The sequence below is a fragment of the Lacerta agilis genome, chromosome 17 (genome assembly GCF_009819535.1).
Source record: "Lacerta agilis isolate rLacAgi1 chromosome 17, rLacAgi1.pri, whole genome shotgun sequence".
In the NCBI taxonomy this organism is placed as follows: Eukaryota; Metazoa; Chordata; class Lepidosauria; order Squamata; family Lacertidae; genus Lacerta; species Lacerta agilis.
In genome coordinates, this window is record NC_046328.1 from 5,717,193 (window position 1) to 5,744,990 (window position 27,798).

The 27,798-nt window shown below is 46.4% G+C and overlaps 1 protein-coding gene across 1 annotated transcript in view; it reads left to right on the top strand.

Annotated features, from left to right (window-relative positions):
• TMEM132C (transmembrane protein 132C) overlaps nucleotides 1–23,958 on the top strand; it is a 266,114-nt gene extending 242,156 nt beyond the window's left edge. Inside the window, 10 exon segments of the mRNA XM_033174396.1 lie at nucleotides 7,526–7,731; nucleotides 10,017–10,267; nucleotides 10,270–10,289; nucleotides 12,700–12,735; nucleotides 12,737–12,809; nucleotides 12,812–12,862; nucleotides 12,865–12,890; nucleotides 22,217–22,607; nucleotides 22,610–23,357; nucleotides 23,359–23,958. Of these exon segments, the coding sequence (XP_033030287.1) occupies nucleotides 7,526–7,731; nucleotides 10,017–10,267; nucleotides 10,270–10,289; nucleotides 12,700–12,735; nucleotides 12,737–12,809; nucleotides 12,812–12,862; nucleotides 12,865–12,890; nucleotides 22,217–22,607; nucleotides 22,610–23,357; nucleotides 23,359–23,413 (1,857 nt within the window). The 3' untranslated portion in view covers nucleotides 23,414–23,958.
• The last annotated feature ends 3,840 nt before the right edge of the window (nucleotides 23,959–27,798 follow it).

A 27,798-nucleotide genomic window follows, 5' to 3' on the forward strand; every position in this document is an offset into this window, starting at 1 on the left:
CAGAGGGTAAGGCTGGGGGAAGCTCTCAGCCCAGGGCAACACAGGACATGTCGGAAGACAGTTTGCCTGTCTCTGCTCCACTTAGCTTGGAAGAATGCTGGAGGGGTGGGGCGCAAGAGAAAGGGAAATTGACGTCGCAGAGGCGGCGGAAGAGGGTGGTGTTCTCATGTGGTTTCAAGGGGAAGAGGAACCACCCTGAAGAATCAGATGAGCCATCATCAGGGTAGCCATAGGTCGTGAGAGCAGGGAGCTCCAGACAAGAGGCTTGGTTGTTTTCCTTGTTTTTTCTTAAATAAACTCAACCTTCACCGAGTGAACGTGTACGCGTCTTGCTGTTGCTACAGTTTCCTTGCCATTTCCACCCTTTGGTTCTACTTGTGCCCTCTTAATTGGCACATAGTCCAACCAGTGATAAGAGCCGTAGTGCATTTGGATCAAGTGGGTTTTATTAAACATAGACAGGGAGCAGACTATTAAAGGTTGGTACCCAATTTGGTTGCCTTAAATAGCTATTGAATAAATCCAGCGACACTTATTTCCCTGGATGCTGAAAAAGCGTTTGACAAGATATATTGGCAATTTGTGTTTGTTACTTTGGAAAAATTGGATTTCCTTGAGAATTTATAAAGTGGATTAGAATATTATGCCTCTTTCCTAAATCACAAGTAAAGGCACGTGGAATCTTCTCAGATCTATTTGTTTTGAAAAGAGGTGCAAAGCAGGGTTGCCCTCTTTCTCCATTGATGTTTGATTTGTTTGGAACTACTGGCATGTGCAATTAGACAGAAAGAAAAGATTTCTGGTTTTGCACATGAGCAAGTGGGATTTAAATTAGCTTTGTGCACAGATGATTTACTAGTAGGCAGAAACATATGTAACAAAATTAATAAAAAATAATGAATAGCTTTGGTAGTATCTCTGAGAGTACGATTAACTGGTGAAAGTTAGAACTAATGTGCATGGGTAATTGGAAATTGCATACTTTGGTGATTTTGCTGGTGCCCAGAGGTAATAACATATGTAGGCATTTTGTTTTTGATAGATATTTTAAAATATAAAATAACCTTTTTCAGTCTGAGGGCTGCATTCCTGTCTGGGCTGGCTTCTGGTGGCCACATGCCATTGGAGGGTGGGACCAGAGGCAAAAGTGGATGCTGCAGCAAATGGACATTTTGCCTTTGTAAAGTGGGCTGTTTTTACAGACACCCCTCTTTATCCTCCATTGGAGTTCAAAGAAACATTCTAGCCATGCAAAAATGCTCATGGAAGGTGTGAAGCTAGACTGGTGACTGGGAGTGGCTGCCAAGACCACATAACACCGGTCCTGAAAGACCTACAGTGGCTTCCAGTACATTTCCAGGCACAATTCAAAGTGTTGGTGCTGACCTTCAAAGCCCTAAACAGCCTCGGCCCAGTATACCTGAAGGAGCGTCTCCACCCCCATCGTTCAACACTGAGGTCCAGCACCAAGGGCCTTCTGCCAGTTTGCTCACTGCGAGAAGTGAAGTTACAGGGAACCAGGCAGAGGGCCTACTCAGTAGTGGCACCCACCCTGTGGAACACCCTCCCATCAGATGTCAAGAAAATAAACAACTATCGGACTTTTAGAAGACATCTGAAGGCAGCCCTGTTTAGGGAACCTTTAAATATTTAGGGAGCTGGGTATGTTTAGCCTGGAGAAGAGAAGGTTAAGGGGTGATATGATAGCCATTTTCAAATATATCAAAGGATGTCATATAGAGGAGGGAGAAAGGTTGTTTTCTGCTGCTCCAGAGAAGCGGACACGGGGCAATGGATTCAAACTACAAGAAAAAAGATTCCACCTAAACATTAGGAAGAACTTCCTGACAGTAAGAGCTGTTCAACAGTGGGATTTGCTGCGAAGGAGTGTGGTGGAGTCTCCTTCTTTGGAGGTCTTTAAGCGGAGGCTTGACAGCCACCTGTCAGGAATGCTTTGATGGTGTTTCCTGCTTGGCAGGGGGTTGGACTGGATGGCCCTTGTGGTCTCTTCCAACTCTAGGATTCTATGATTCTATTCTATGATTCTATGATTCCTTTTGAGTGAAGACAAATAGCATTTCTCCGTCTTCCCCACACAGAGGACCTACTGCTTGCTTGTTTTTCCTCTTACTTCGGACATAACTGAAGAAACCTTATTATTTTTATTTTTAACCTCTCTTGCAAGCAAGTAATATCATATGCCTGCTTTAAAAAAAAAAAAATACAAGAGGCTTGGTTGCAAAATTCACTTCTCCAGGATGTGAACTTTTTTGTCCTGTTTAGCATTGAGATGGGTCAGCAGTGGGACTGCAGGAGAAAACAACAGCCTGGGCGTTAGCCCAGAACCATTTTTCGGAGTGCAGGTTTTCTGGCTGTCTTTTGTCACACCAGCCTTGTCCTGCCTTAGCTGGCTGGCACGTTTGTTCTGATTCTGACAGAGCATTTGGCTACAGATAACATTAAATCATATACCTGGTGTCCAGTACAGGCAGGTCAACTCGAAGGTGAAAGTTTTATTGCAAACATTTCCCACCTCCTCTGCAAGATGTTTTCTCTGCAAAACATCACCAGCATCCCACATCAGCCATTAGTCTTGGGCTGGGAGGGAGATGATAGGCCAGATTGTCACATTTCCCAAAGTGGGGAATCTCAGCCCCAGGTTTCAACTGCTGCTCCCAAGTCTCTCTCTCTCTCTCTGGCTCATGAGACTCTTTGCAGGCCATACTCCTTCCCCAGCCATGCCCCCCCCTCTCCAGGCCCAATGCAGCTTACTGTCCCAGCTTTGCATGCTCTCCTTGAATGTTTTTGCCTGGCTGGAATGTGTCCTCGAACGCTGATCATGCCTTTTGGTTTCCTGGATGGAGGACAGAGATGGGTGTGCACAGGGCAGTGTTCCTCAACCTTGGGTTCTCAATTGTTGTTGAACCACAGCTCCCATCATCCCTAGCCAGCTTAACCTTTGGTCAAGGATGATGGGAGTTGTAATCCAGTGATCCAAGTTTGAAGACCACTGGTTAGCAAGGCAGCTTCTCTGTGAAATGCCTAGCTGGCCTTGGGCTCAGGGATGGGGAACCTATGGCCCTCCAAATATTGTTGGACCCCAACTCCCATGAGCATAGGAGCATTAGGAATGATGGGAGTTGTAGTCCAACATATGGAGGGCCACAGCTTCCCTATCCCAGCCTTTAGCAATCCACTCTATCTCAGCCTGACACTCCCTCCTCCATCTGCAATGTGGATGATGATGATGATGATGATGATGATAGGAGCCTACCTTGCAGGGCTATGGTGTGGGTTGCAGTGATAATGTGCATCGAACACTGAAAGAGCTGTATGAATGCTAACTACAAGGAGAGCTAATGGATGTGATGTGTATATCCACAAAACTGGGGCACAAAATTAAATCTAGTATTGGAACTGGTATGTGAAATCCAAAATAAAAATCTCAGCATTAGCAGGCACATATCGTCCACGACTGGACCAAACGGTCAGGGGTCCCTTTACCTTTACCTTTACTATGCTGTACTACACAGTAGTAATGTACAGAAGTGAGAGCTGGACCATCAAGAAGGCTGATCGCCGAAGAATTGATGCTTTTGAATTATGGTGCTGGAGGAGACTCTTGAGAGTCCCGTGGACTGCAAGAAGATCAAACCTATCCATTCTCAAGGAAATCGGCCCTGAGTGCTCACTAGAAGGACAGATCCTGAAGTTAAGGCTCCAGTACTTTGGCCACCTCATGAGAAGAGAAGACTCCCTGGAAAAGACCCTGATGTTGGGAAAGATGGAGGGCACAAGGAGAAGGGGACGACAGAGGATGAGATGGTTGGACAGTGTTCTCGAAGCTACTAACATGAGTTTGGCCAAACTGCGAGAGGCAGTGAAGGATAGGGGTGCCTGGCGTGCTCTGGTCCATGGGGTCACGAAGAGTCGGACACGACTGAACGACTGAACAACAACTACACAGGCCTTTAGGCAGAATCTCTCTCTCTCTCTCTCTCTCTCTCTCTCTCTCACACACACACACACACACACACACACACACACACTTTTCACATATAGAAAACTTCCAGAGAGAGGACTGTGCAACAACTTTGCTCAGTGGCATGCTAAACTTTGTTCATTCATGAAGCTTTTACAAGCAGGATTAACCTCCTAGCCTAGAAACTTGAGGTTTCATGTTTACATTTTAACGTAAGTTGAGATTCTCAGAATCCCAGTTGCATGAATGCATCTGGTAACAGTCGCCCAGCCCTGCTTCACATAACTTTAAGGCAGGGAGAGAGAATCTCCTTCAGGTAGCTAACGGTCCTCATTTAAAGAAGATGAAATCATTTTCAGAGGTGGGTGGGATTGCCATGCAGCATAAAGGGAATTGAAGCTGCGTGCTGGTTAATTTCTGCAAACATTCTGGTCTGTCCTTAGTAACGCAGAAGGTTCCCCCATTGCAGACCACTTTATGCATGATTAACGCATTGCAAGATTTCCCTTGACGTTTATGACACCTCTAGGAATTACTATGACAACGACTTTATCAAGCAGCGTCACTTCATCCTATCCCCATCCTTCTTAATGATTTATATCTTCTAGAGAGGATTCTTTAAAAAAAAAATAGTAAAAAAAAATATCCCTCCCACTTGTACTCAGCAAGGTAATAAATGAGAAAACCCAATGGTCTGTAAATTGCAACATTGATTAAAGAAGTGATTACTAATATAACTCTTAAATTGACTATGCTAATGCATGCTTGTAGTTCAGGACAGTATTTACATGCTAATGATAAATCCACTGCAGCTTTGGAGGGAAGGGAGGCGGCGGGATGGGGGAGGAGAGAACAGCTTCGTCGCGTTAAACGTATTGCAAATGCTCATAAACAGATAATGGGCTATTGTGGAGGAAATCATTTTCACTTGGTTTTCCATTCTTCATCTCAAGCTGTTGTGGGGATTTATAATATCTTAACTGTAATGACGAAGGCCAGAGGAGATTATGCTAAACAAGTGGGACCCACGGCAGAATGTTGCGGCGTGGAGGACTCCTGTTGGTGAGATTCCATTGCATCCTCCTGCCCCTTCTCCGTCTTCCATTTCTCCCTCCCCAAACGGCCAGGCAGCTTTCCAGTGCCACTGAACATGCCCAGTGCTCAATGGCTGGGAGAGAACCCCCTCTTAGGGTTTTTCTTCCAGTATTTTGTACTTCTGCAAACCTTGAGGTTTCCTTGCTCCTGCCGATGCGTCTCATTTTACATGTGGATGCTACATTTTAGCTACATAAGCAACGGCACTCACACCTGATCACAGGAAGCAGAGGGGGTGTTAAGGACCACTGAGCATGTCATGAAGCAGGGTGGAGAACCTACGGATGCAAAAACATAGCAGCATCAGAAGAGCCGCCAAATCAGTCCAGTAGTTCATCTGGTCCAGCAGTCTCTTCTCACAATAGCCAACCAAACTCCTTTGGGAAACCCACTTGCAGGACCTAAGCACAAGAGCACGCTCTCATCTTTCCATCTTTCAGTAGCTGGTATTCGGAAGCATTACTGCTTTGGACTGCAGAAGGCCTTTCAGGCCCAGAGGACAATGTCTTTATCCCTCCCACCCTGGCAGGCCAACTTGGAGGGGTGGGTTGGACCTTGCACCTGTCAATCACCTGACATCATACTGACACCAGGTGATTGGAAGTTGGGTGATGCTGCCCAACCCTCAAAGCTGGCTCACTGTGGTGGGGAGGATACCGCAGGAAGCAGGATTGCACTCTCTGTGCATCTGCTGATGCATGAGGTCCTGAGTCCTGCAGCTGCCCCACACCTGACGTCACATGTGATACGTGTGGAGCAGATGGACCTGGTTTCAGCAAAGCCAAATGGGCCAGGTTTGACCTACGGGCTGGAGGTTTTCCACCCCTGTTATAAGGAGCACTCACAAAAAAAGTTCACCAGATCATAAATGTCCCCCTATTTGGATGTGGCTTGAGCTCTACCTTCTGGCAAGAGCGAGATTAGAGTGTGCAGTGTGCTGTGTGTGGAGTTACCTTTAAGGTTGGTCCAGAAACTGCAGCTGGTGAATTCAGAGGCCAGACTCTTGTCAGGGACCTGTTAGTCTGAGCATATTATACTGATGATGCGCCGTTCTGTACACAGGGGCATAGGGCAGGGGTAGGCAACCTAAGGCCCATGGGCCAGATGTGGCCCAATCGCCTTCTCAATATGGCCCACTGACAGTCCGAGAATCAGCGTGTTTTTACATGAGTAGAATGCGTCCTTTTATTTAAAATGCATCTCTGTGTTATTTGTGGGGCATAGGAATTCGTTCTTTTTTTTTTTTCAAAATATAGTCTGGCCCACCACATGGTCTGAGGGATGGTGGGCCGGCCCACAGCTGAAAAAGGTTGCTGACCCCTAGCATAGGGGCTTTGTACAGAAGAAGAAACATGGGATTTGGTAGGAGTGCCTATTTTGGAGTGGACAACATGATGATATGAATTCGCAGCCTTCAGATCAAATGAGTTTACTCCAGAATGCAGACACACAAACATTCACCAGAATTCCAGAAGTGCCCTATTCCCAAACAGCATTGCATCCAATAAACTTGGAACAAAGACGGAGACCTCTCCTGCTGAGCCAAAGGGACAGGAAAGAGGATACAGGAGATTGGGGGAGAGATGATATGGGGTGGTTTGCAAACCATGTGTTATGCATTTGTGATACAGGTTCACACATGTCCACATGATGCTTCAGCTTGGACTTCCCCAACCTGGCTCACTCCAGGTGGTATCAGACTGCAGCTCCCATTAGCCATGACCATTAGCCATGCTGGCTGGGTCTGACGGAAGCTGGAGTCCAACAAGATCTGGAGGGCCACAGTTTTATCATCCCTGGTTTCACAGCTTCCCACCTCTGCTGCAGACACCATCTTAGAAGAGGCATTCGCTTCTGTATAACGGGGAACACACCTTTTCAGGTACTCATAAGAAGCACCTCCTCTTGTATGATAGGGAAACGAGCACGGCTTCTATCACCCTCAGGTTTTTTAAGGTAAAGGTAAAGGTACCCCTGACCATCAGGTCCAGTCGTGTCCAACTCTGGGGTTGTGGCGCTCATCTCGCTCTATAGGCCAAGGGAGCCGGTGTTTGTCCACAGACAGCTTCCAGGTCATGTGGCCAGCATGACAAAGCCACTTCTGGCAAACCAGAGCAGCACAGGAAAACGCCGTTTACCTTCCCGCTGGAGCGGTCCCTATTTATCTACTTGCACTTTGATGTGCTTTCGAACTGCTAGGTGGGCAGGAGCAGGGACCGAGCAGCGGGAGCTCACCCCGTGGCAGGGATTCGAACCACCGACTTTCTGAGCAGCAAGGCCTAGACTATGTGGTTTAACCCACAGTGCCACCTGGGTTTTTTGTAAGGGCCTTATTAAAAAAATAATTTACATCCTAGAATATCTGGAGGGAATCGGCTACATTTATTCAAATAGCATATCCACTGGTGTCACCCTTAAATACTTCTCTTTTCCCTCCTCTTCTTTTAGGTTTCTGACAGGTGTGACTATGTTTATGTCAACGGCAAGGAAATGAAAGGCAAGGTGAATGCACTGGTGAACTTCACCTACCAGTACCTGAGTGCTCCTCTGCAGGTTACTGTATGGGTGCCACGCCTGCCTCTTCAGATTGATGTTTCGGATACTGAGCTGAGTCAAATAAAAGGCTGGAGAGTTCCCATCATTTCAAACAAGAGGTGAGTTTTGTTGCTAAAGGCATATGATCTCCTCCAAGCCAGGCTGATGTATAAGCCTGCCTTTCCTTCTTTAGAATCCTGGAGATGACCTCCCAGCAGACCATGGAAGCTGAGGAGGCCTGGGGTGCTATCTCACACAGCTAAACTTTCCCAACTGCTAAGGAAGGTTAGCATGTGAGAGATAGCAGTGGAAGACACAAAGCTTGGAAGGGACTCAGCTCTCTCCCCCCCCCCACCGCCCCAGCATCATGTGGAAAATTAACCATCTGTATCTCAAACCCTCCCAGTTCACTTTTCCTGTAGTGCTTTCAAAGTTTGAAGCGCAGAAAGCTGTATGGTTTCAAATGTAATAAATAGGAAAGAAGCTCTGAGCCCCACCCCTTTCCATTGAAGAGATTCCCTTGCCCCCCACATTGCCAATCCACATGACAGGAGAGGGCAAGGAAGAGCATGGTCTATGGCAATGGGGTGGCAGCAGAGAAGCCATGAGGATGGCATAGGGGTATATCCCTTCCCCAGTTTGAACGTACAAAGCAGTCTTATACCAGACGAGATTATGTGTCTATCTAGGCAAGCAGTTCTCCAGGGTTTGGGGCAGGAGTCCTTGCCACTACCTGTGAATGGGTTGTTTTAAGTGGAGATGCCAGTGATTGAGCATGAGACCTTCTGGGGAAAGGCCATGGCTCAGTGGTGAAGCACATACATACTTTGCATGCAGAAAGACCCAGGGAGGAGTCCTTCCTACCCCTACCTGGTTCAGTCCCCGGCATCTCCGGGTAGGGGTAGGAAAGACTCCTCCCTGAGAGATTGTGGCAAAAAGGTATCAAATTTACTGCTTGTCATAGTTTAAGAGAAAACATAATGAAATGGTTTATAGATGGTATTTGACACCAGTTAAGATAGCTAAGATGAATACCAAAATGTCAGATGTATGTTGGAAATGTAAACATGCGAAAGGTACCTTTTATCATATGTGGTGGCTGTGCCCAGCGGTAAATGCTTTCTGGGATAAGATTTACAATGAGTTGAAGAAGGTAATGAAAGTTACCTTTTGTAAGAAACCAGAGGCATTTCTTCTGAGCATGACCAACGAAGAGATACCCAGTCAGGACAGAGTGTTTTTTATGTATGCCACAACAGCAGCTAGAATATTATTGGCAAGAACATGGAAAGGGGAAGAGATACCAACGGTGGAAGAATGGCAGATGAAGATGATGGAATACATGGAACTCGCAGAACTGACCGGCAGAATCCGAGACCAGAGGGAGGAGACGGTGTCACGAGAGTGGAAAAATTTAAAGACTATTAGTTAAATCAGTAAAATTGAATATTTGAGCAGAGATAAATTAGAGGCTTTAGTAGGGTTATATTTGATAAAATTGGCAAAAGAAAATTTTTGAATGAATGATTTATTTGTTAAATAGGAGTTAAGTTTTGACATTAAGATAAGATTTATAGTTGACTAAGATTATGATTGTGTAAAGTTAAGCATATCAAAAATTCGAGCAATTGTTAAATGAACAAGATATAAAGCTACCTTAAGATGTTTTTGACTTTGAAGACAGTGGAGGGAATGGGGGAAGTCCCCAAATTAAGAAGTTAGTAACAAGGAAAGTATAAAGATAGGTAATGGTTAAGGTATGTATATGTTCTTTTTTCTTTTTATGTTTATGGTATTGTTATTGTTATTGTTTTTATTGTTGTTTTTATGCCTTGTGTTGTTGTTTAATTTGTTTTTTGGTGTTTTATTGGAAAATAATAAAATCTTATAAAAAAAAAAGGAAAGACTCCTCCCTGAAACCCTTGAGAGCCATTGTCAGTCAGTGTGGACAATGATGAGCTAGATGGACCAATGGTCTCACTCAGTCTGGCACCTTCCTCTGTTCCTCATTTACCTTTGGGGTCACCCCCTTGCCGTTGCCAAGTTTGGTTTTTGGAAATAATACAGTCTTAATTTCCTGGGGTGATGAAAGGGTGGTTTGAGGGGGATAGATGGAATTCCTATGTTCTGCACACAATGTATGTGTTTTACAACTGAACTAAACTCTTGTCTGACCCTGGACCTCATCATTGACTAGGGCCTTATGAGAAAATGCATTGACCATGATCTAGCAACCATAATAGAACGTGTTGGTCTTCCTTGGTTTCTCCAAGCAAGAGTTTGCTTCATATGCTTGCAAGGTGCATTTTCTTTGTAAAAGGCACATCTGTGCACATGAGGCATGCCTGCTACATATCTGTGCTGGTTGGGAATGAATGTTAAGTTTGAAATAATAATCTTTCAGACCTACAAGGGAGAGTGATGATGAGGATGAAGATGAGCGGAAAGGAAGAGGCTGCACCCTCCAGTACCAGCATGCCATGGTGCGGGTTCTCACCCAGTTTGTAGCTGAGGACACCAGCCCATGGGGACAGCTCACCTATTTGCTAGGATCTGATTGGCAGTTTGACATTACTGATTTAGTGACGGACTTCATGAAGCTAGAGAAGCCTCACGTGGCCCAGCTACAGGGGGGCAAGGTCTTGGCGGGACAGGAGTCGGCATGACAATGGTCCAGGTCAGTCAACAATGGTTGCCATCTTTTGAGCTGATGAGGTTGCACCTGGGTGCGAGAGCATCCCATTCCATGGTTTTATTGTGCAAGAAAGGCAGGGCTGAAGCTTCCTTGGATGCCTTGAATTACTAGCATGGCTCCTGGGCATTATACCGTTGCCAGATTCTGAGCATGGGCAAAAGCAGGGGTGGGGAACCTTAGAATCGGGGTCAAAATATGGCCCTCCAGGCCTCTCTATTTGGCCCTTGGTACTGTGCCCAGCACATGCCCCCCCCCCTCCAGACCACATACCTCACTGACTCTGCTTTGCATCCCAAGTGTTTTGCCTAGCCAGAATGTGTCATTGAACACTGACAATGCCTCTTCATTGTCTGGATGGGGGACCCAGAGGGGTTGTGGGGGTGTGTGGAGACCGGCCTACCATACAATGGTATATGTATTACCCCATCCATTTTTGCCTCTGGTCTTGCTGGTCACTGTCCTGTGGACCTCAGTAGACTGCTCAGAATGGAAAAGTGTAAACTGAAAATGGTAATTCTCACTGGGGCAAAGCCATGTTGTATGTTTGTTCCCCAAAGAGCCCAGACAACTCAGATTCAAGAAACGCTCCTGGACCTTACACAGTCAGCCCTGCAAGTTTTCCCTGCCATCCTGTTTCCAATAGCTACAGTAAGCCCCTCTGGCCATAGTCATTATTTCCTCAGGGCCGATCCATGAATAGCAACAGCAAAGAAACTGAGCTTTCTTGGTTTTCTGAATAAAAAGTAAAAAAAAATCCTTCCAGTATCACCTTAGAGACCAACTAAGTTTGTTCTTGGTATAGCTCATACCAAGAACAAACTTAGTTGGTCTCTAAGGTGCTACTGGAAGGATTTTTTTTTCATTTTTCATTTTATTTTGCCTATGGCAGACCAACATGGCTACCTACCTGTAATTGGTTTTCTGAATTATCTGTGTATAAGGAGTCCCTCCAGATGGGATGTTGTTTCTGGCTCTCTCCTTCATATGTCCTGACCCCTTAAGCCAGAACTTCAGCTGAACGGTCTTATCTACCATACATTCAAATGATGTTTACAGCTCCCAGAACAGGAAACTGGGCCATGTTTACTGCTTTGCAGTGGTCCAACACCTCTTTTAAATATACCTCTCTCCCAAGGTATTGCAGCTGGCTAATGCAGCTTCTGCTAGCAGGCAACAAGCTGGAACTCAATCTCCCCTGTGGCTGTCGGATGTGCTTTCAGTTCCCCTCCCTTAGTTGAAAACTCTAGGCCTAAATTTAGGAAGCCACCTTGTACAGAGTCAACTAGCTCAGTATTGTCAACGTCAGCACTTGAATGGCTGTGGCTTTCCAGAATTTCAGACCGGGGCCTCTTCCAGACCTACCAGGAAATGCTGGGGGTTGAACTTGGGATCTTCTGTATGCAAAAGATACCAACAAGTGACAAGTCAACATGCCTGATAGGAACATAGGAGTCTGCCTTATACCAATTTGGACCATTAGTCTGTCTAATTTACCGTAATATGGTCTACAATGGGGGAGGGGAGCCTGTGACCCTACAGATATTCTGGTGTATAGCTATCATTCCTGACCATTAGTAATGCTGTCTGGGTAGACATGAATTGCAATCAAACATCTGGACCGTCACAAGTTGGCCAGTCCCTGGTTTACATTAGCATAGTTTCCCCAGCCCTGGTGATGCTGGGAGTCTTTCCCCAGCTGTGCTTGGTGATGCCATGGATTGAAGATGGGCCCTTTTGTCATATAAGTAGAGGTTCCCAATTGGTGGTCGACAGCCTCCAGGGGGTCTTCATAACCCACCCAGGGGGTCTGACCATAACTGTCAACCCTCCCTTTTTTGCCTTCCCTTCTGGGGAGGCTGTCAGCCTTCCCCTATTCCAGCTATGGCTGAAATAAGGGAATTTCCCACAAAAAAGGAAAAAGGTTGACAGCTATGGGTCTGACACACCATTCGCATAACAAAAACTACCATAGAGATATCAAAATTGTCAAAAGTAGGGGATCCATGGATTGGCTTTTGAAAAACGGGATTTGCAGTACTTAGCTAATTGGGAACCACTTATATAAAGCAGATGGCTCTGCCAGTGACCTGTGGTACTTCATACCTCTCAAGGTGTTTGGCTGCCCTCTTCACCGTTTCACTAAAGGGTAGGTAGAGTAGCCATTGCCAACGTCCTATTTCCAACTTATGCTAGCAATGATGTATAAAATTGTGCTAGCAACAACCATACAAGTTCTCCAGTCCCCGCCATAGACATTATTGTGAGACGTTGGAGTCTTGCAATAATCATGGCAGAAAATATAAATTGGCATAAAGAATTCGGGGAGGGGTGACTATTGCTCTTTAACCCCATCTTAAATAGATTCCTTGTTGTCCTTTGGCTTCTCCCAAAGGTATTGTCTCCGCTGTCTGATTCCATCTTGGCAGAGGAAAACTGTGACGGTGTTGGATGAGAAGGTGACCATCACGGATATGGGGGTCCAGCTGGTAGCTGGATTGTCACTCTCCTTCAGCCCAGTGCAGTGAGTAACCGAGCTGTTGTGGCTGCCACTGTGGCCAGGAGCTGCTCCATACGCCCAAACAGGTAGAGTATGTGGAATCCTGTTTGTCCTATCTATTCGGGTAGTTCCCTTGAGCAATGCACTGAGCTGTGTGCGTACTGTGATCCACCATGGTAGCAGGGGTGGTAATCTGTTTCCTGAGATTTCTAGCTTTCATGTTTTGTTTGGTTCTCTTTAAACAAATTCCCAGTCCATATTGCTCTAGATCGTGTGTGGAGCAGACAAAGGCTATACTGTGAGTGTGTCTTACAAATACAAAAACTCCAGCAAAGACACATATTCTGCTTCAGAAAATTATTGAGTGGGGGGCAAAGGCTCCCTGAGTGGTGCCTCTTCCTATTATGTCTTCCTCCAGGCTTGAGAGGGAATCACACTGGAGAACATGACTGCGTCATACATAATGCAGAACAGCAAAAATTGCAGAAAGCTGCTTAATGTATGCAAGCTGCAGAATTAGGGTTATGTGAACACAAAATCTGCCATATGCCAAGTTCGACCATGGATCAATCTCTTCTCACAGTTACTGGGTCTCCAAAGGCTGCATAAGATTTATTTCCTTAGAATGCATCCTGAGACCTTTTTTGAAATGAGATGCTCATAATCAAATCCTGGGATCTTCAACATGCAAATCATGTGCTTTGCAGCTGAGCTGTGGACCCCTGTTCATAAGCCACTGGCTCTTCCTTGCTCTGAGAGTTCCGCACATCTGACAATGCGGAGAGCTCAGCTGCTATCTGTGGTTGTCAGGGGTTTTTAAAAATGGTTTTTTAAAGTGGCATTTAAGTGATGCTATTCTCTTTGGCTTGCTTGCTTGCTTCATATTTCCTTGCAGGTGCTTAAAAAAAACATCCCTTAGTGCTCTCGGAAAGAGAACGAAACAAGGTCCACAACTCAGTTGCAAAGCACATGATTTGCATGTTGAAGATCCCAGGATTTGATTCTGAGCATCTCAATTTCCCTCCAACCAACCCCATCCCATGAACCCTTATCCTGCTATCTTCCCTTTTCTTTCTCCAAACTTACCTGCTGGTTGGTGTTGGTGGTGTGGGTAGTGTTCCAGGCTGAAGGAGCTCTGGGAGGTGACATTCTCTAGGCCCCCCAAATTCAATAAACTCTACTGGGCTTAGTAGCCAAGTTGAATTAATTTTTCTCAAGAGCCCTAACTAAACTCCTAAGACCAATGGTATCCCAATGAAGAGGAAAGGGGGCTGTCACTCTTGTCCCACTACCAGGGAAAGGAAGGGGCATGGGAGCCAAAGGGTCTTCACCTCCCCTAATAAAATATTTGAGGGTGCTGCTGCCCCCCTGCAGTTGATGGGCATTGCCATTCAAATAGTGTGTGTCATGTCATTGATTATGCGGGGCAGGGCTTACCTGCCCCCCCCCCAAAAAAAAATAGTTGGCAGCTTTGCAAGGGAGAGGATGCATGCACATGATGTATAAGACATTTTGGGGAGATGCTCTTTTAACCACGTTTGTATTTCAAGCTCCACCCAATTGACTTCGCTTCCATTGAAAAAGGGAGGGAGGGAGAGGAGAGGAGCAGGTGAAACATGTTCCTTTCTTCCATTTGGAAGGGCAAAGCCATTCACCGCTGGTAGCCTATTATTCTCAGATTTGGCTGACAGAGGCAGGTTAGCATTGGGGCTCATCAAGGCACCAGCGCATTGATGCTACTTAATTCACAGGTCTCTGATACTCCACTGAGCCAGGCAAAGCTTCCGAGCAGAAAGGTTCAGGTCGTGGCTTCTATGGAGATGAGGAATGTATAGAAGTCTCAATCTCGAGGCAAATAAGATGTAGGTGAGGCAGACACAGAAGGAATCTGTAAGGGGAGACTCATTTCCCTCACATGTCTAGAAACAGTCACTTGAACGGGGTATAATAATAATAATAATTATTATTATTATTATTATTTGTACCCCGCCCATCTGGCTGGATTTCCCCAGCCATTCTGGGCGGCTTCCAACAAAAATCAAATACAAAATATCACACATTAAAAACTTCCCTAAAAAGGGCTGCCTTCAGGTATTTTCTGAATGTCATAGTTATTTATCTCCTTGACCTGTGATGGGAGGGCGTTCCACAGGGCGGGCACTACCGAGAAGGCCCTCGCCTGGTTCCTGTAGCTTTGCTTCTCGCATGAGGAACTGCCAGAAGGCCCTCGGCGCTGGATCTCAGTGTCCGGGCTGAATGATGGGGGTGGAGACACTCCTTCAGGTATACAGGACCGAGGCCGTTTAGGGCTTTAAAGGTCAGCACCAACACTTTGAATTGTGCTCGGAAACGTACTGGGAGCCAATGTAGATCTCTCAGGACGGTGTTATGTGGTCCCGGCGGCCACTCCCAGTCACCAGTCTAGCTGCTAAAGATGCCGAAGAATGAGATGGTAGAATGGGCTGTACCAATTTGGGCAGAAGGTGTGGAAGATGCTGCTTCACGGTGCTCCCCACCATAAACAGAAATGAATAAATCCCTGCAAATTGAAAATGATTGAAAATCAGTCCACCCAAGAAGTTGAGACTCCCCAATGCACAGTACTGTATGCACTTCTGTGCTCTCCTTTGTCTCGCTCCCAACAATATAAAAACCAGCTCGGGAGAAAGAAAAGAGAGTAGAATGGGGAAATTTTAATGGGCACTTAGGCTTGGCTCCTTTATCTTGTGCTGCTAATGGAGGATAGTGCAGGAATGTCCCCGAGTGAAATAACTCCGCCTATTCTTCATGCTCCATGAGGCTGGAGGAGACTTCATGGCTGCCAACTTCCTCCCCACTCCCTCCCTGGTTTGTGTTTTCCTGTCCATTCAAAGGTAGAAATGACCTCTGGCATAGAACCATGGGCTCTTATCCATGATCTATCTGGAATCACGAATGTTCAAGCTATATTTCTGACTACCGGGTGATGGGCGCCAACAGAAGGGAAGGGTTGTTGTCTTTGAGCCCTGCTTGTGGGCTTCTGGGAAGCAGCTGATTGACCAAATAGGAGAAATGGGATGCTGGACTAGAAGAATCTTTGGCCAGCCAGCAAGGCTCTCACATTTCTTTTTCCTGGGGGTGGGGGCAGGAGGGGAAATGGAAAATGGCAGGAGCAGCTGGTTCTGTTCAAAGCTGCCCCATGTGGTGAGCCACTGAACTGCAGTGGCACCTTCTCACCTTCTCAATGAAGTACCATCAGGCCCTGGACTGACTCCATCCACCCATGCTGGAGATTGGATCCTCCTGAACAGGAAGGAGCAGAAGAGGGTTTTCTGTGCCAGCAAGAGCCTTTGCTGGAGAACAAGGTCTCCCTGAGTTCTTGCTAATTCTTCAGTCCTGACTCTCTGGCTTGCTCCTTGACCCTGCCTCCTGGCTAGTCCTCTGGTTCTGGCTCACTCTTTGGTCCTGATTCCTGCCTTGCTCCTCTATCCTCGGTCCAGTATATCTGAAGGAGCATCCACCCCCATCGATCTACCCAGACACTGAGGTCCAGCGCTGAGGGCCTTCTGGCGGTTCCCTCATTACGAGAAGCCAAGCTACAGGGAACCAGACAGAGGGCCTTCTCGGTAGTAGCACCCGCCCTGTGGAATGCCCTCCCACCATATGTCAAAGAGAACAACAACTATACCAGACTTTTAGAAGACATCTGAAGGCAGCCCTGTTTAGGGAAGCTTTTAATATCTGATGAATTATTGTATTTTAATATTGTGTTGGAAGCCTCCCAGAGTGGGTGGGGAGGCCCAGCCAGATGGCCGGGGTATAAATAATATTGTTGTTGTTGTTGTTGTTGAGAGCCAGTGTGGTGTAGTGGGTAAGAGTGGTAGACTCATAATCTGGGGAACTGGGTTCGTGTCTCCACTCCTCCACATGCAGCTGCTGGGTGACCTTGGGCTAGTCACACTTCTTTGAAGTCTCTCAGCCCCACTCACCTCACAGAGTGTTTGTTGTGGGGGAGGAAGGGAAAGGAGAATGTTAGCTGCTTTGAGACTCCTTCGGGTAGTGAAAAGCGGGATATCAAATCCAAAACTCTCTTCTTCTTCTTCTTCTTCTCTCTTCTTCTTCTTCTTCTCCTCCTCCTCCTCCTCCTCCTCTTCTTCTCTTGTTATCATCCTTAATCTTGACTACTACCGGTAGCTAGTGTGTCATCTTTCTATTTGCACACAGATAATCTCCATGGGATGCGGGTGGCGCTGTGGGTAAACCACACAGCCTAGGGCTTGCTGATCAGAAGGTCAGCGGTTCGAATCCCCGCAATGGGGTGAGCTCCCGTTGCTGGGTCCCAGCTCCTGCCAACCTAGCAGTTTGTAAGCACGTCAAAAGTGCAAGTAGATAAATAGGTACCACTACGGCGGGAAGGTAAACTGTGTTTCCGTGCGCTGCTCTGGTTCAGCAGCAGCGGCTTTGTCATGCTGACCACATGACCCGGAAGCTGTACGCTGGCTCCCTTGGCCAGTAACAGATGAGCGCCGCAACCCCAGAGTCGGACACGACTGGACCTAATGGTCAGGGGTCCCTTTACCTTTAATCTCCATTATGTTTAAAAAAGGCGGGGGGAGTTACAAGGAAAGTAACAGTCCTCTGATGGTGTTAAGGTCTTCTTAATTACATTTGGCATATACAGCTTACCTCAGGAATGAGGATCCTGCGGCCCTCTAGATGTTGTTGGACTACCACTTTCATTATTGCTGGTCATGCTGGCTGAGGCTGATGGGATTTGGAGTCCTGCAGCATCAGGAACACACCAGATTCCCCATCTCTGACTTAGACCCTTAGCAGACACATACATCAGCAAGTGACTCAAGCAGCAGTTACATGGTGGCAACATCTCCCTGTCTCTTCTTCCCCTTCTCTTCCTCCAGGACCATTTCACATTATAAGCAATTTGATTGAATTAAAGATCTGAATAAAACATTTTTATCCCACTGGTCAGCAAAAAAAATGGCTCCCAGAGCAGCTTACAAATGTCAACAAGAAGACAAATGGTGTTTTTCCATGGCTCTGCCTGTGTTCATCAGAACACAATATGATTGATTTGACTCAAGCCATGATAGAAGCTTGCTCAGATATGAGACATTTCCTCATCAGGAATGACAGCACAGCCCAGTGCTGAAGGGGTGAAAAACTGGATACTTCCTTCACAGCTATCCATTTTGAACCAAATCTTCTTCTTTTTCTAATGTGGGATGTGGAGACCTTTCCGTCCAGCAGGGCAAATCCTTAGCCCCCACCCCCAGCAGGCCACTTTGACAGACAGGCAGAGCCACCCCCTGCCAATCACCTGACATCATGACATCAGGTAACACATTTTTCCTTCACAGCATAGCCTGAACTCCAGTTCCATTGCACAGGAACCTCTCTGCTGACTGGTGCTGACTTCAAGCTCTGTTTGTATCAGCTATACTGTACTCCATACTTCCTAGTTGGAAGCTCTGGAATGTAGCAAATTTCAGTGGGGCTTGAAGTCACTGCTGTTCAGCTGCCTGTCACTGACTTTACAGGCAGCATATAAATCTAATAAATAAATAAATAAAAAAATAAGTCTCAAGAACCCAGTCCTTCAAGAACTGCCTCTCCCCACATGACCCAACTCAGACAATGCAATCATCATATGAGGCCCTTCTTTGTGTGCCCCCACCATGGAAGATTTGGAGAGTGGCACACAAAATGGGCCATTTTTCGTATTTGTACTTCACTTGTGGAATGTTCTCCCCATGGAGTGCCACCTGACACCATACTTATTTTGAGGCAAAGATATGTACATATACGCTTCAGGTTACATACGCTTCAGGTTACAGACTCTGCTAACCCAGAAATAATGCTTTAGGTTAAGAACTTTGCTTCAGGATGAGAACAGAAATCGTGCGGTGGCGGCACGAGGTCCCATTAGCTAAAGTGGTGCTTCAGGTTAAGAACAGTTTCAGGTTAAGAACGGACCTCCAGAACGAATTAAGTTCTTAACCCGAGGTACCACTGTATCTTTACTTGGCCTTTTGGTCCTTAATCTGAAGGGAGCTTTGTGACCTCTTTCTATGGGGTAGGGTCTGTAGGTCCTGCTTTTTATCAGCATTGTGTGTTTTTAGATTTTTATTAGATGTCTTCATTGGTTTTAATGTAAATCCACTTCAGCTTAGTTGTGAGTAGCATGACTGGGATTTGGGCACCTTACAGATTACCTTGTCCTGCACATGCTCTCCTCTATTTTGTTCAACATCTCAGGTCCTGCGATGGACCCACAACTGCTGGAGTGGTCCCAGTTTTTTCTTCCCTTCAGCTGTGCTGTGCTGCCATTCAGAGTGATCTCACACTCTTCCCATCATTGCTGCCATCAAATAAATCATCCTTTTTTTTTTAAAGGACCATTGGCGCAATCCTGTGAAAATGTTGCTTATTTGCAGAGAGAATTGCAGAACTAGAAAGAAAGAAAGAAAAAAAGAAAGAAAGAAAGAAAGAAAGCAAGAAAGATAAGGGGGGGGAAAAAAAAAAAAAAAAGAAAAAAAAAAAACAAAAAAAAAAAAAGAAAAAAGAAAGAAAAGAAAGAAGAAAGAAGAAAGAAGAAAGAGGAGGAGAATGTAACCAGGGCTACCATAATCTCTCCATGTTTATGGCTTGTAATTAATGGGCCAGGGGGAGATCCGTCACATCTTGGGTGCCATCATGAAAGATTGAAGCTCTGCAGATGAGGTGGTTTTCATCCATCTTCATTCCTTGATGGTAATTGGAGGTGCCTGTCGAAGAATCAGGGTGGGGGCGATTTATTGATGTAGCATGCCAGCATGGCCTGCTTTGCAGAAACAGTTTTTGAAGGACACAGTGCTGCATCATTTCTAGGGATTTTTCTTTTTTTCATGGATTCTACCATTCCCTTCAGCCCCAGCCAGCACAGCACTGGCTGGGGATCATGGGAGTGGTACTCTTGGGGGCACCAAATTGGCAAAGGCCTTAGACCATGAGTCATCAACACCGCACCCAAGTGCCCACAGAGGCACCCCTATGCCAAAAGGGCCCCAATCCTTCCTGCTGTATCGTGCTGGGAAAAAGCCTTCTATTGTGGCCAGTAGCTTTTTGTGATGTTCACTTTTCCTTCCCCAGCTGTGACCTCCCTGCCCAAAATGCCATAGTGTTGCGATTGGATGTCAAATGGAGGAGGGACAGTTATGGTGGGGGGGGGGAAGTATAGCCCTTCTCTCCTCAGCTGCACCCCCAAGCACACTAAAAACACTCCACACACCACAATTAGCCTTCAACAGAAGAATAATAGAATTGTGGAGTTTCAAGGGACCCTCAGAGACATTGAGTGCAAGCCCTGGCAACGCAGGAGTCCCTGACAGATCTCCCACTCCTGTTTAAAAACCTCCAATGAGGTATTTGAGATGGCTGTCACCACACAGTCTCCTCTTCTCCAGGCTAAACATACCCACTCTCTCTACCATTCCTCATAAAGCTTGGTTTCCAGACCCTTATCAGCGATTCCTGCATTGTAGGAGATTGGACTAAATGACCATTGGGGTCCTTTCCAACTTAACATGTTAGCATGCTAAAAACATTGAGCCCTTTGTCCTTTCTCTGCAGTGCCATGGTACATTTCCCCCTCACCTGATCTCTGCAAAGCAGCATGCTGTGGATGGCTTGAAAATGGAATATTAGCTGAGTCCCAGGCTCCCGGGGAGCTAAACGCCTTCACTGTTTTTCAGCAAAAAGCTTGAAATTTACCGGAAGGGTAGCAATGCCATTTGTTCTGAGCTAGGGTGGAACAAATCTCAACTGCTTGCAAACAACCTGGTAACATATGCTGGCATTATGATTGGACAGTACAATGGGACGCCATATGCCTTTGAATGCTAGGTGTTGGGGATCACAAGTAGAGAGAGTGTTGTTGCACTTGGGTCAACTAACTCTAGTGTTGTCCCACCTCCCTCCTCCCTGCTGAGCTCCAGAAGGGCAAACCTGAGACTCGGAGGAGGAAGCTGACCACCAGGGCCACCCCAGGACGCATGCAAGTTGGCTGAGGGAGACTGAGATTGATCGCCCCAATGAACCAGCCTCCACTAAGGCAGCTTCCTGTGTCCCTGTATCAGGTTTCAACTTGGATATTATTTGGGGAAGGAATGTAGATCACTGGTAAAAGCATCTTCTTTGAATGTAGGAGTTCCTAGCCTTCAGTAGGGCTGAGAAAATCCCCAGTCAAATCCTGGCAAGCAGTTGCCAGTCAGTGTAGAAAGGACTGAGCTAGATGCTCCAAGGGTCTGATTCACTGCAAAGCAGTTCCCCGTGTTCCATGAAAAAAAGAGAAAAAACACCTGCCCTGTTTGCGGTGATTTAGAAGAATGGCAGTAGCTCTGCTATAGGATTCCCCTCCTCAGAAAAAAGAGGAGTTCCTTTGTCAATTAATATTTTGCTTCCTACCTCTTTCCAGCTTTGATGAAAATGGATATTTTATTTATTCATTGTGGGGATTTCTGCCCCTGCCTTCCAACACTTTTGCCGAGTGGCTAATAAAACATATATATCTCAGAAAATACAATAAAAACAATTTAAAAGAAACCTGCAATAAAAGCAGTTGAGAAGAAACAATTTAAAAGGAACATATATCCAAGCAACAAGATCTATAGAGAGCAGGGCATAACCGTCAGCAGAAATAAAAGTTAAGTAATAAAAAGCTGCATAAAAACACTGACAAAGATCAAATGAGTTACTCTGGATTAAAAAAAATCATGGGGAAATAGACCTGGAAAGCTTTTGTAGGGCAGCAAAATGACATCGGTGAGGAGATGGTTCCATAATAGGGGTGCCACCATTAAAAAATGTATCAATCACAGTTTGGCTAAGTGATCATTTAAATGGTCCTTTTGCTCCTGTTTCCAAGAAGAGGAAAAATGAAAATAGAAAGAATTATCTCCACCCCCACCCCATTCACACCTATGCACACAAATACTTCATCTCAGAACTGTGAAGGTAGAATGGTACATAAGAACAGACGTGCTAGATCAGACCAAAGGTCTATCTAGTCCACATTTTGTTATCAAAGTGACCCATGGGAACATGAGAACATGGCTGCAATATCGCTCTCCCATTCATATTTCATAGCAACTGGTACTTAAAAACATTTTATTGTGACTAATCCTAAAGGCAGTATACAGTGATCATGACTGGTAACCATTGATATCTATATCTGCCATAATTTTGTCTAGTTGTTGGACATCACTACATCTTGAGTAACCCATTCCATGTTTTAGCTATGTGCAATTTTGTTTGAGTTGATGATCCTTCGTTTTAGTGCTAGGAAGCAGGAAAACCTATACCTATCTCTCCATGCAGCTGTGAGTTGAAGGGCCCGTTTCAGATCTTGTAGTTAACCATTTCCTTTATCTTTTAGGAAGCAGTGGTCAGCTCTTGGATCCAGTTCAGCGATGGCTCAGTGACCCCACTGGACATTTACGACCCCAAAGACTTTTCCCTCTCGGCTTCCTCTCTCGATGAATCGGTCATTTCAGCCCACCAGAGCTCTGCTATGAAATGGCCAGTGGTTGCGGCAGAAGGCGAAGGACAAGGCACATTGGTCAAAGTAGACATGATGATCTCTGAAACCTGCCAGAAGTCCAAGAGGAAGAGTGTTCTCGCCGTAGGCAACGGTAGCATCAAGGTCAAGTTTGGTCAGAATGACGCCAACTCCCATGGGGCCGGCGATTACGATGCCGATGAGATCGAGAACCATGCGAGCGACCGAAGGCAGAAGGTGTTGGACCAAGAGCGGTATGGGCAAGACGGGGGTACTATGGAAACCCTTCTGCCGAACGAGAGGAAGTTTCCGTCAGGAAAGCTGGCACCACTGCAAAGTCTACGATCAAAAGCAAAGTCTTTAAGAACAGCCTGGATGGAGAAAAGCTCTCGGATGATGGGCAGCTCCAAAACATCCCAATCGACTTCACCAACTTCCCAGCACAAATTGACCTTCCCAAAAGCAATGGCGGCACAGAGGACAGTGACCTTGTGCAGGCACCCAGGGGTCTCAGTGACTTGGAGATTGGGATGTATGCTCTGCTGGGAGTCTTCTGCCTTGCCATCCTTGTCTTCCTGATAAATTGTGCCACCTTCACATTAAAATACCGGCACAAGCAAGTTCCGATGGAAGGGCAAACCTCCATGAGCCACTCCCATGACTGGGTGTGGCTTGGGAATGAAAGTGAGCTCCTAGAGAACCGAGTGGACATCTCCCCCCAGCAGAACGAACGCACAACTAACATAGACCGAGGGATAGGCTTTGAGGAGAGCAACCAGCTGCTCAACGGCAGCACACCCAAAAGTATCCAGAGCCAAATCCATCGGTCAGCCGACTCAGGGGGCAAGCAGGGGGAAGGACCGAAGCTCGACCCCCCTTTGCATTCACCCACCTCCAAGCGGAAGCGGGTGAAGTTCACGACGTTTACCACCATCCCTCCAGACGATGGTTGCCCCACCATCAACTCCATCCTCAACTGCAATGAAGATGACATTAAATGGGTTTGCCATGACATGGAGGGGGGAGTCGAAAGAGATAAGAAACTACATGGAGAAGCTCAAAGACAAAGCATAGCTTCAGTTGATGGGTTTTTTCATGGTTTAGCAACCACACCTTGATGCCTTCAAGTTGAGTTGGGAGGGACTTGCGGAATAAGATGGATCTGTTTGTGTGTGTGTGAACTGTGGGGGGAACTGAACAGACTTACACACAACGGATTATATATATATATATAGTCAGGGAGAGGTATTTGCTAAAGATGTTCATGATGGCTTGTTCTTATTCCCCTCCCCAGAGGGAATGTCCAACCATTTGGATAAGCTAACCTCCACCAAGCTGGTCCCCTCCAGACATTTTGGACTACCAACTCCCCTCAGCCCTGGCCTGCACAGCTGTGCTGATGCAATTTGGTAGTCCAAAACACCTTGAGGGCACCGGCTGGGCAGAACTTGGGACAAGAAGCCCAAAGGAATTGGACTGACTAGTATGATGTACTGGGACAAGGTGAGGTTATGATACGGATGATAGGGTGTCAAAGACAATTAAACACAAGGTACCAAAAGTATTCTTTTCTTTTTTTACAAAAAAGGAAAAAAGATAATAAAAAGAAAGAAAACTTCTTTATATTTCTAATAAAGCATCAAAAATATGATACTGAGACTTATAAAGAGACTGTCTGAAGGTAATAATTATACGGTCGCTGCAGCTGGAGACAGGATGTGATGCCTGGCAGAGGAGAGGAGAGACAATATTATTTTTCTTTACAGTTCAATTTTTTTTTAAAAAAAAAGTTTGTGTCACATGCTGTATGTAGGGTCCCCCTCCCCTTCGTTCCCCACTCTTCTACCTTTCATACCTTACTTTTCCTTTTGGAGGGATGCAGGGGGTGGGGGGCAATAATAAACCAATGAGTTTTTCTATGGAACAAAAATAATATCCCAACATTAGTTTACATATACTCTCAACACTTGAAGATGATCAACACAAGCACTTCATTTCAGTGTGGCATGCCTTTGGAATGCATGAATTTCATTGAGGGCCAACTGATGGCTGGATATGGCCCTTGAAACAGCCTTTTCAGCCCTCACCACCCACCTGCCAACTATTGGCCCTTCCCATTTTGGACTGGCGTTTCCCCCCATACACACCATTTCACCTTCTATTGAGAAGAAGCTGGAACCAGTGGAGGATGGGGCACAAGGGTGAATGGGGCACTGCCCCACCAACCTCATTCTTGATTCCTGTGAGCCCCTCTGCCTGCCTTCTCACAGCTAGTCCAAGCATTGGCCCTGGCTGTCAGCTTCTTCCTCCCAAGTCTCTATTTTGCAGTTATGGAGCTTAGCAGGGAGGAGGACAGGACAAACGTAGAATTAGTTGGTGCCACCTGCCATTGGCTCAGGCTCCATCCATTGTGGCTTCCCTGGTGTCTGCCCTGCCAGTCCTACAGTCACTGGCCACCACTGGCAAGGATGCTGCATGCATATTTCATCTCCATCTTTTTCGTGTCAAAAGCTCTTGAACGTTTTGGACTGGCAGAGTTAACCACTGTCGACCTCTGCAGAAGCACATGCATCTCTCAACATGAATAATCAATGACCTCATTGTTCCTGATTGCATGTATGATGTACCTATGAAGTATGAGCTGTTAGGTGATCCCAACTCCATTACAGACTGAACAGAGATGGCGCAACATGTGGCCATCTGGCAGGGGCTGATGGGCCCTGGAGTCCAACACGTGCCAAGCATCACTTGGGCTACCCTTGGCATAAAGCCTTATCATCAGTGGACAAATGAGACCAACAAAATGCTGCATAGGATCCTCTATGTGGTTGGAGCTTCCATTGTGATGTCCCCTTTGTGGTGGACACTTGTTTCATCCCGAGAGAACGGGAAATTAAACATGCTATCCATAAAGGCCCACCAAGACTACCATGTGGGGGCAGGGAGAGAGAGAGAGAGAGCTCCAGTCTTTTCTCAAGTCCTAATCTGTATGCACCCCTTCATTGGGTTTGGGAAACCTGTGGCCCTCCAGACATCCTTGTATTCCAATTCCCAGCCCCAGCCAGCATGTCTAGTGGTCAAGGACCATGGGAGATGCAGTCTAGCACCATCTGGGAGGCCACAGGTTCCCCCTTCCCTGTTCTATGTCTCTTCTCCCACATTTCATCATGGAGGCTGGTGTTTTAAGCCAAGCCAAGAGCTGGGGCCAGTCCTGCTCCAAACCTGGGCATGCCCCACCGTTTCCACAAGCTGAACAGAAGCCCAAAAACCTGAGAAATGTAGGCTGAAGGAGACTTTGGGCGTCCCAGGTGCTGTGTGTTTTAGAAGAGGCAATGGTCCCACACTCAAGTCCTGGTTTGTAGAAGGAATCATTAAAATGATATGGCCCTTCCCTTGTAATGTTAGATCAGTCTTTAGAAGGGTGAGGAAATATATTGATGGGGTTCCAATTAGTGGCAACTTGGCTATCTTCTACCTGGGTGGGCAGGGGGAGTTGCAACACTGCAATGTTGGCACCCCACACCCCAAGAGTAGTGCTCTATTGTATCCATGCTGTGCATAAACTTTGGTCCTCAAGATGTTTCGGAACTACAACTCCCATCAAGCATAGCCAGTGGTATGGGATGAGGAAGATTGAAGTTCCGCAACATCAGAACCAAAGGCTCCCTCCCACATACCACTACTGTACCCCCATAGGATTGGGTGGCAGTCATTCATCAATTTGGGAGCAAAGGAGAAAGGTGCATCACTTAAGTGGGGCTGGACCTTTTTTCTTGTGGTGGTGCTGCTGCTCCACCCACTCATCTACATAGCCCCACTTTTCTTTCTTGGTCACCCAACAGTGTGACAGAACGTTGAAAACTGACTTAACGATTCTTAGGGTCTCAAAACAGATGTATTGTTTCAGCCTTCAGACTAGAACAATAAGGTAGGTCCTGACAAAGGTAGGCATTGACCATTCCTGAACCACCACATTTTTTGCTCCATAAGACACATCTAGTTTTTAGAGGAGGAAAGGGGGAAAGCCCTGGTTTGTTTGTTTTTTGAGGATCAGCTGAAAGTGGTGCAGCTTTTTTTGCAAAGGGAAAAGCCCTGCTTTTTTGAGGATCAGCTGAAAGTGGTGCAGCTTCTTTTTCAAAGAGGAAAAGCCCCGTTTTATGGGGTTCAACTCACAGTTCTGCAGCTTCTAGTCCTACAGCCATTTCTACAGTTTCCAGACAGATAATCTCATCAGCCAGTCACATGTCGCTGGGGAAACAAAAAGCCCCCTCTGCATTCAACAATGGAGGCCTGGGCAAGGGGGCGGGCTGGAAAGAGAGCCTTATCTCTCTCCCTGATCACTTGCTGAACAGCTGTTCAGCGGCTTCCTTTCAACACCCCCCTCTCTTTGTAAAAAAAGGAGCACGGTCTGCTTTTGGCCCCTAGGCAATTCGACTCCAGGGACCATGCATTCGCTCCATAAGACGCACAGAAATTTCCCCTTACTTTTTAGGAGGAAAAAAAGGCATCTTATGGAGCGAAAAATACAATATGTCCAGGAGGCAATCTCTTTTGCAGGTGGTGAAGGGAGAAGTGAACTTTCTAGTTTCATTTCGCAACCAAAGTTATATCCTAAAAGGAAAAAAAATGTTGTCATCTCCAGCACATGACTTCCAAGCATGGAGATGACTATTTGCATCAGAAGCATGGAAGCAAATTTACAGTCCTCAAGGGTGAGGAAGTGTGTGAGCAGCACCTGGGGAAATCTCAGATATTGGGGACATCAGAATTCCTGGTGCACAAGATGGTGGGTTTCAATGCATGGTCCTGATACCCCTCCCTGTAAAACAAAAGACACCCCAAAGAAGATTTTGTAAGGCTCGTCCCTTCTCTTCTGCACCACGTGCTACAGAAGTGGAAGAGGAGGCGTTTCACTGCTCCTTTCAGAATGTCCAGGACAGAAAAATATGAGTATCTGCAACCATAATGTCTAAACTTACTGGCAGCATCTCTCCAGGATTTCAGGCAGGGTCCCCCTCTGCCCTAGCCTGGAGATGCCAGGGATTGAACCTGGTATCTTCTGCATGCAGTGCAGATGATCTACCGCTGAACTATAGTCCTTCCCCTATTCCCAGCAGCTACCATAAGCCCAAACCCAAGTCCGGTGACCTCATCTGTGCAACTTTATGCCATGATATTGGCATCACCCAGAGAAGGTTAGGCCACAGCAGAAGGGCTGGCTCAAGACATTTTCGCACCTGAGGCAAGCCACAAGATGGTGCCCTCCTCCCTGCCAGGGAAGAAGGGATGAGTGAAGATCTACATCAGGGAAACAAGTGGGGAACCTAAGATGTACATTGGGATCTGCTGCCCCGGGGGGATACTGCTGCCTGAGGCAGTTGCGCACCTTGCCTCATAGTTGGGCTGGCCCTGCACAAGGGGAAATCTGGCTGCTGCAGATTAAGCTCAGCAAGGTGAGA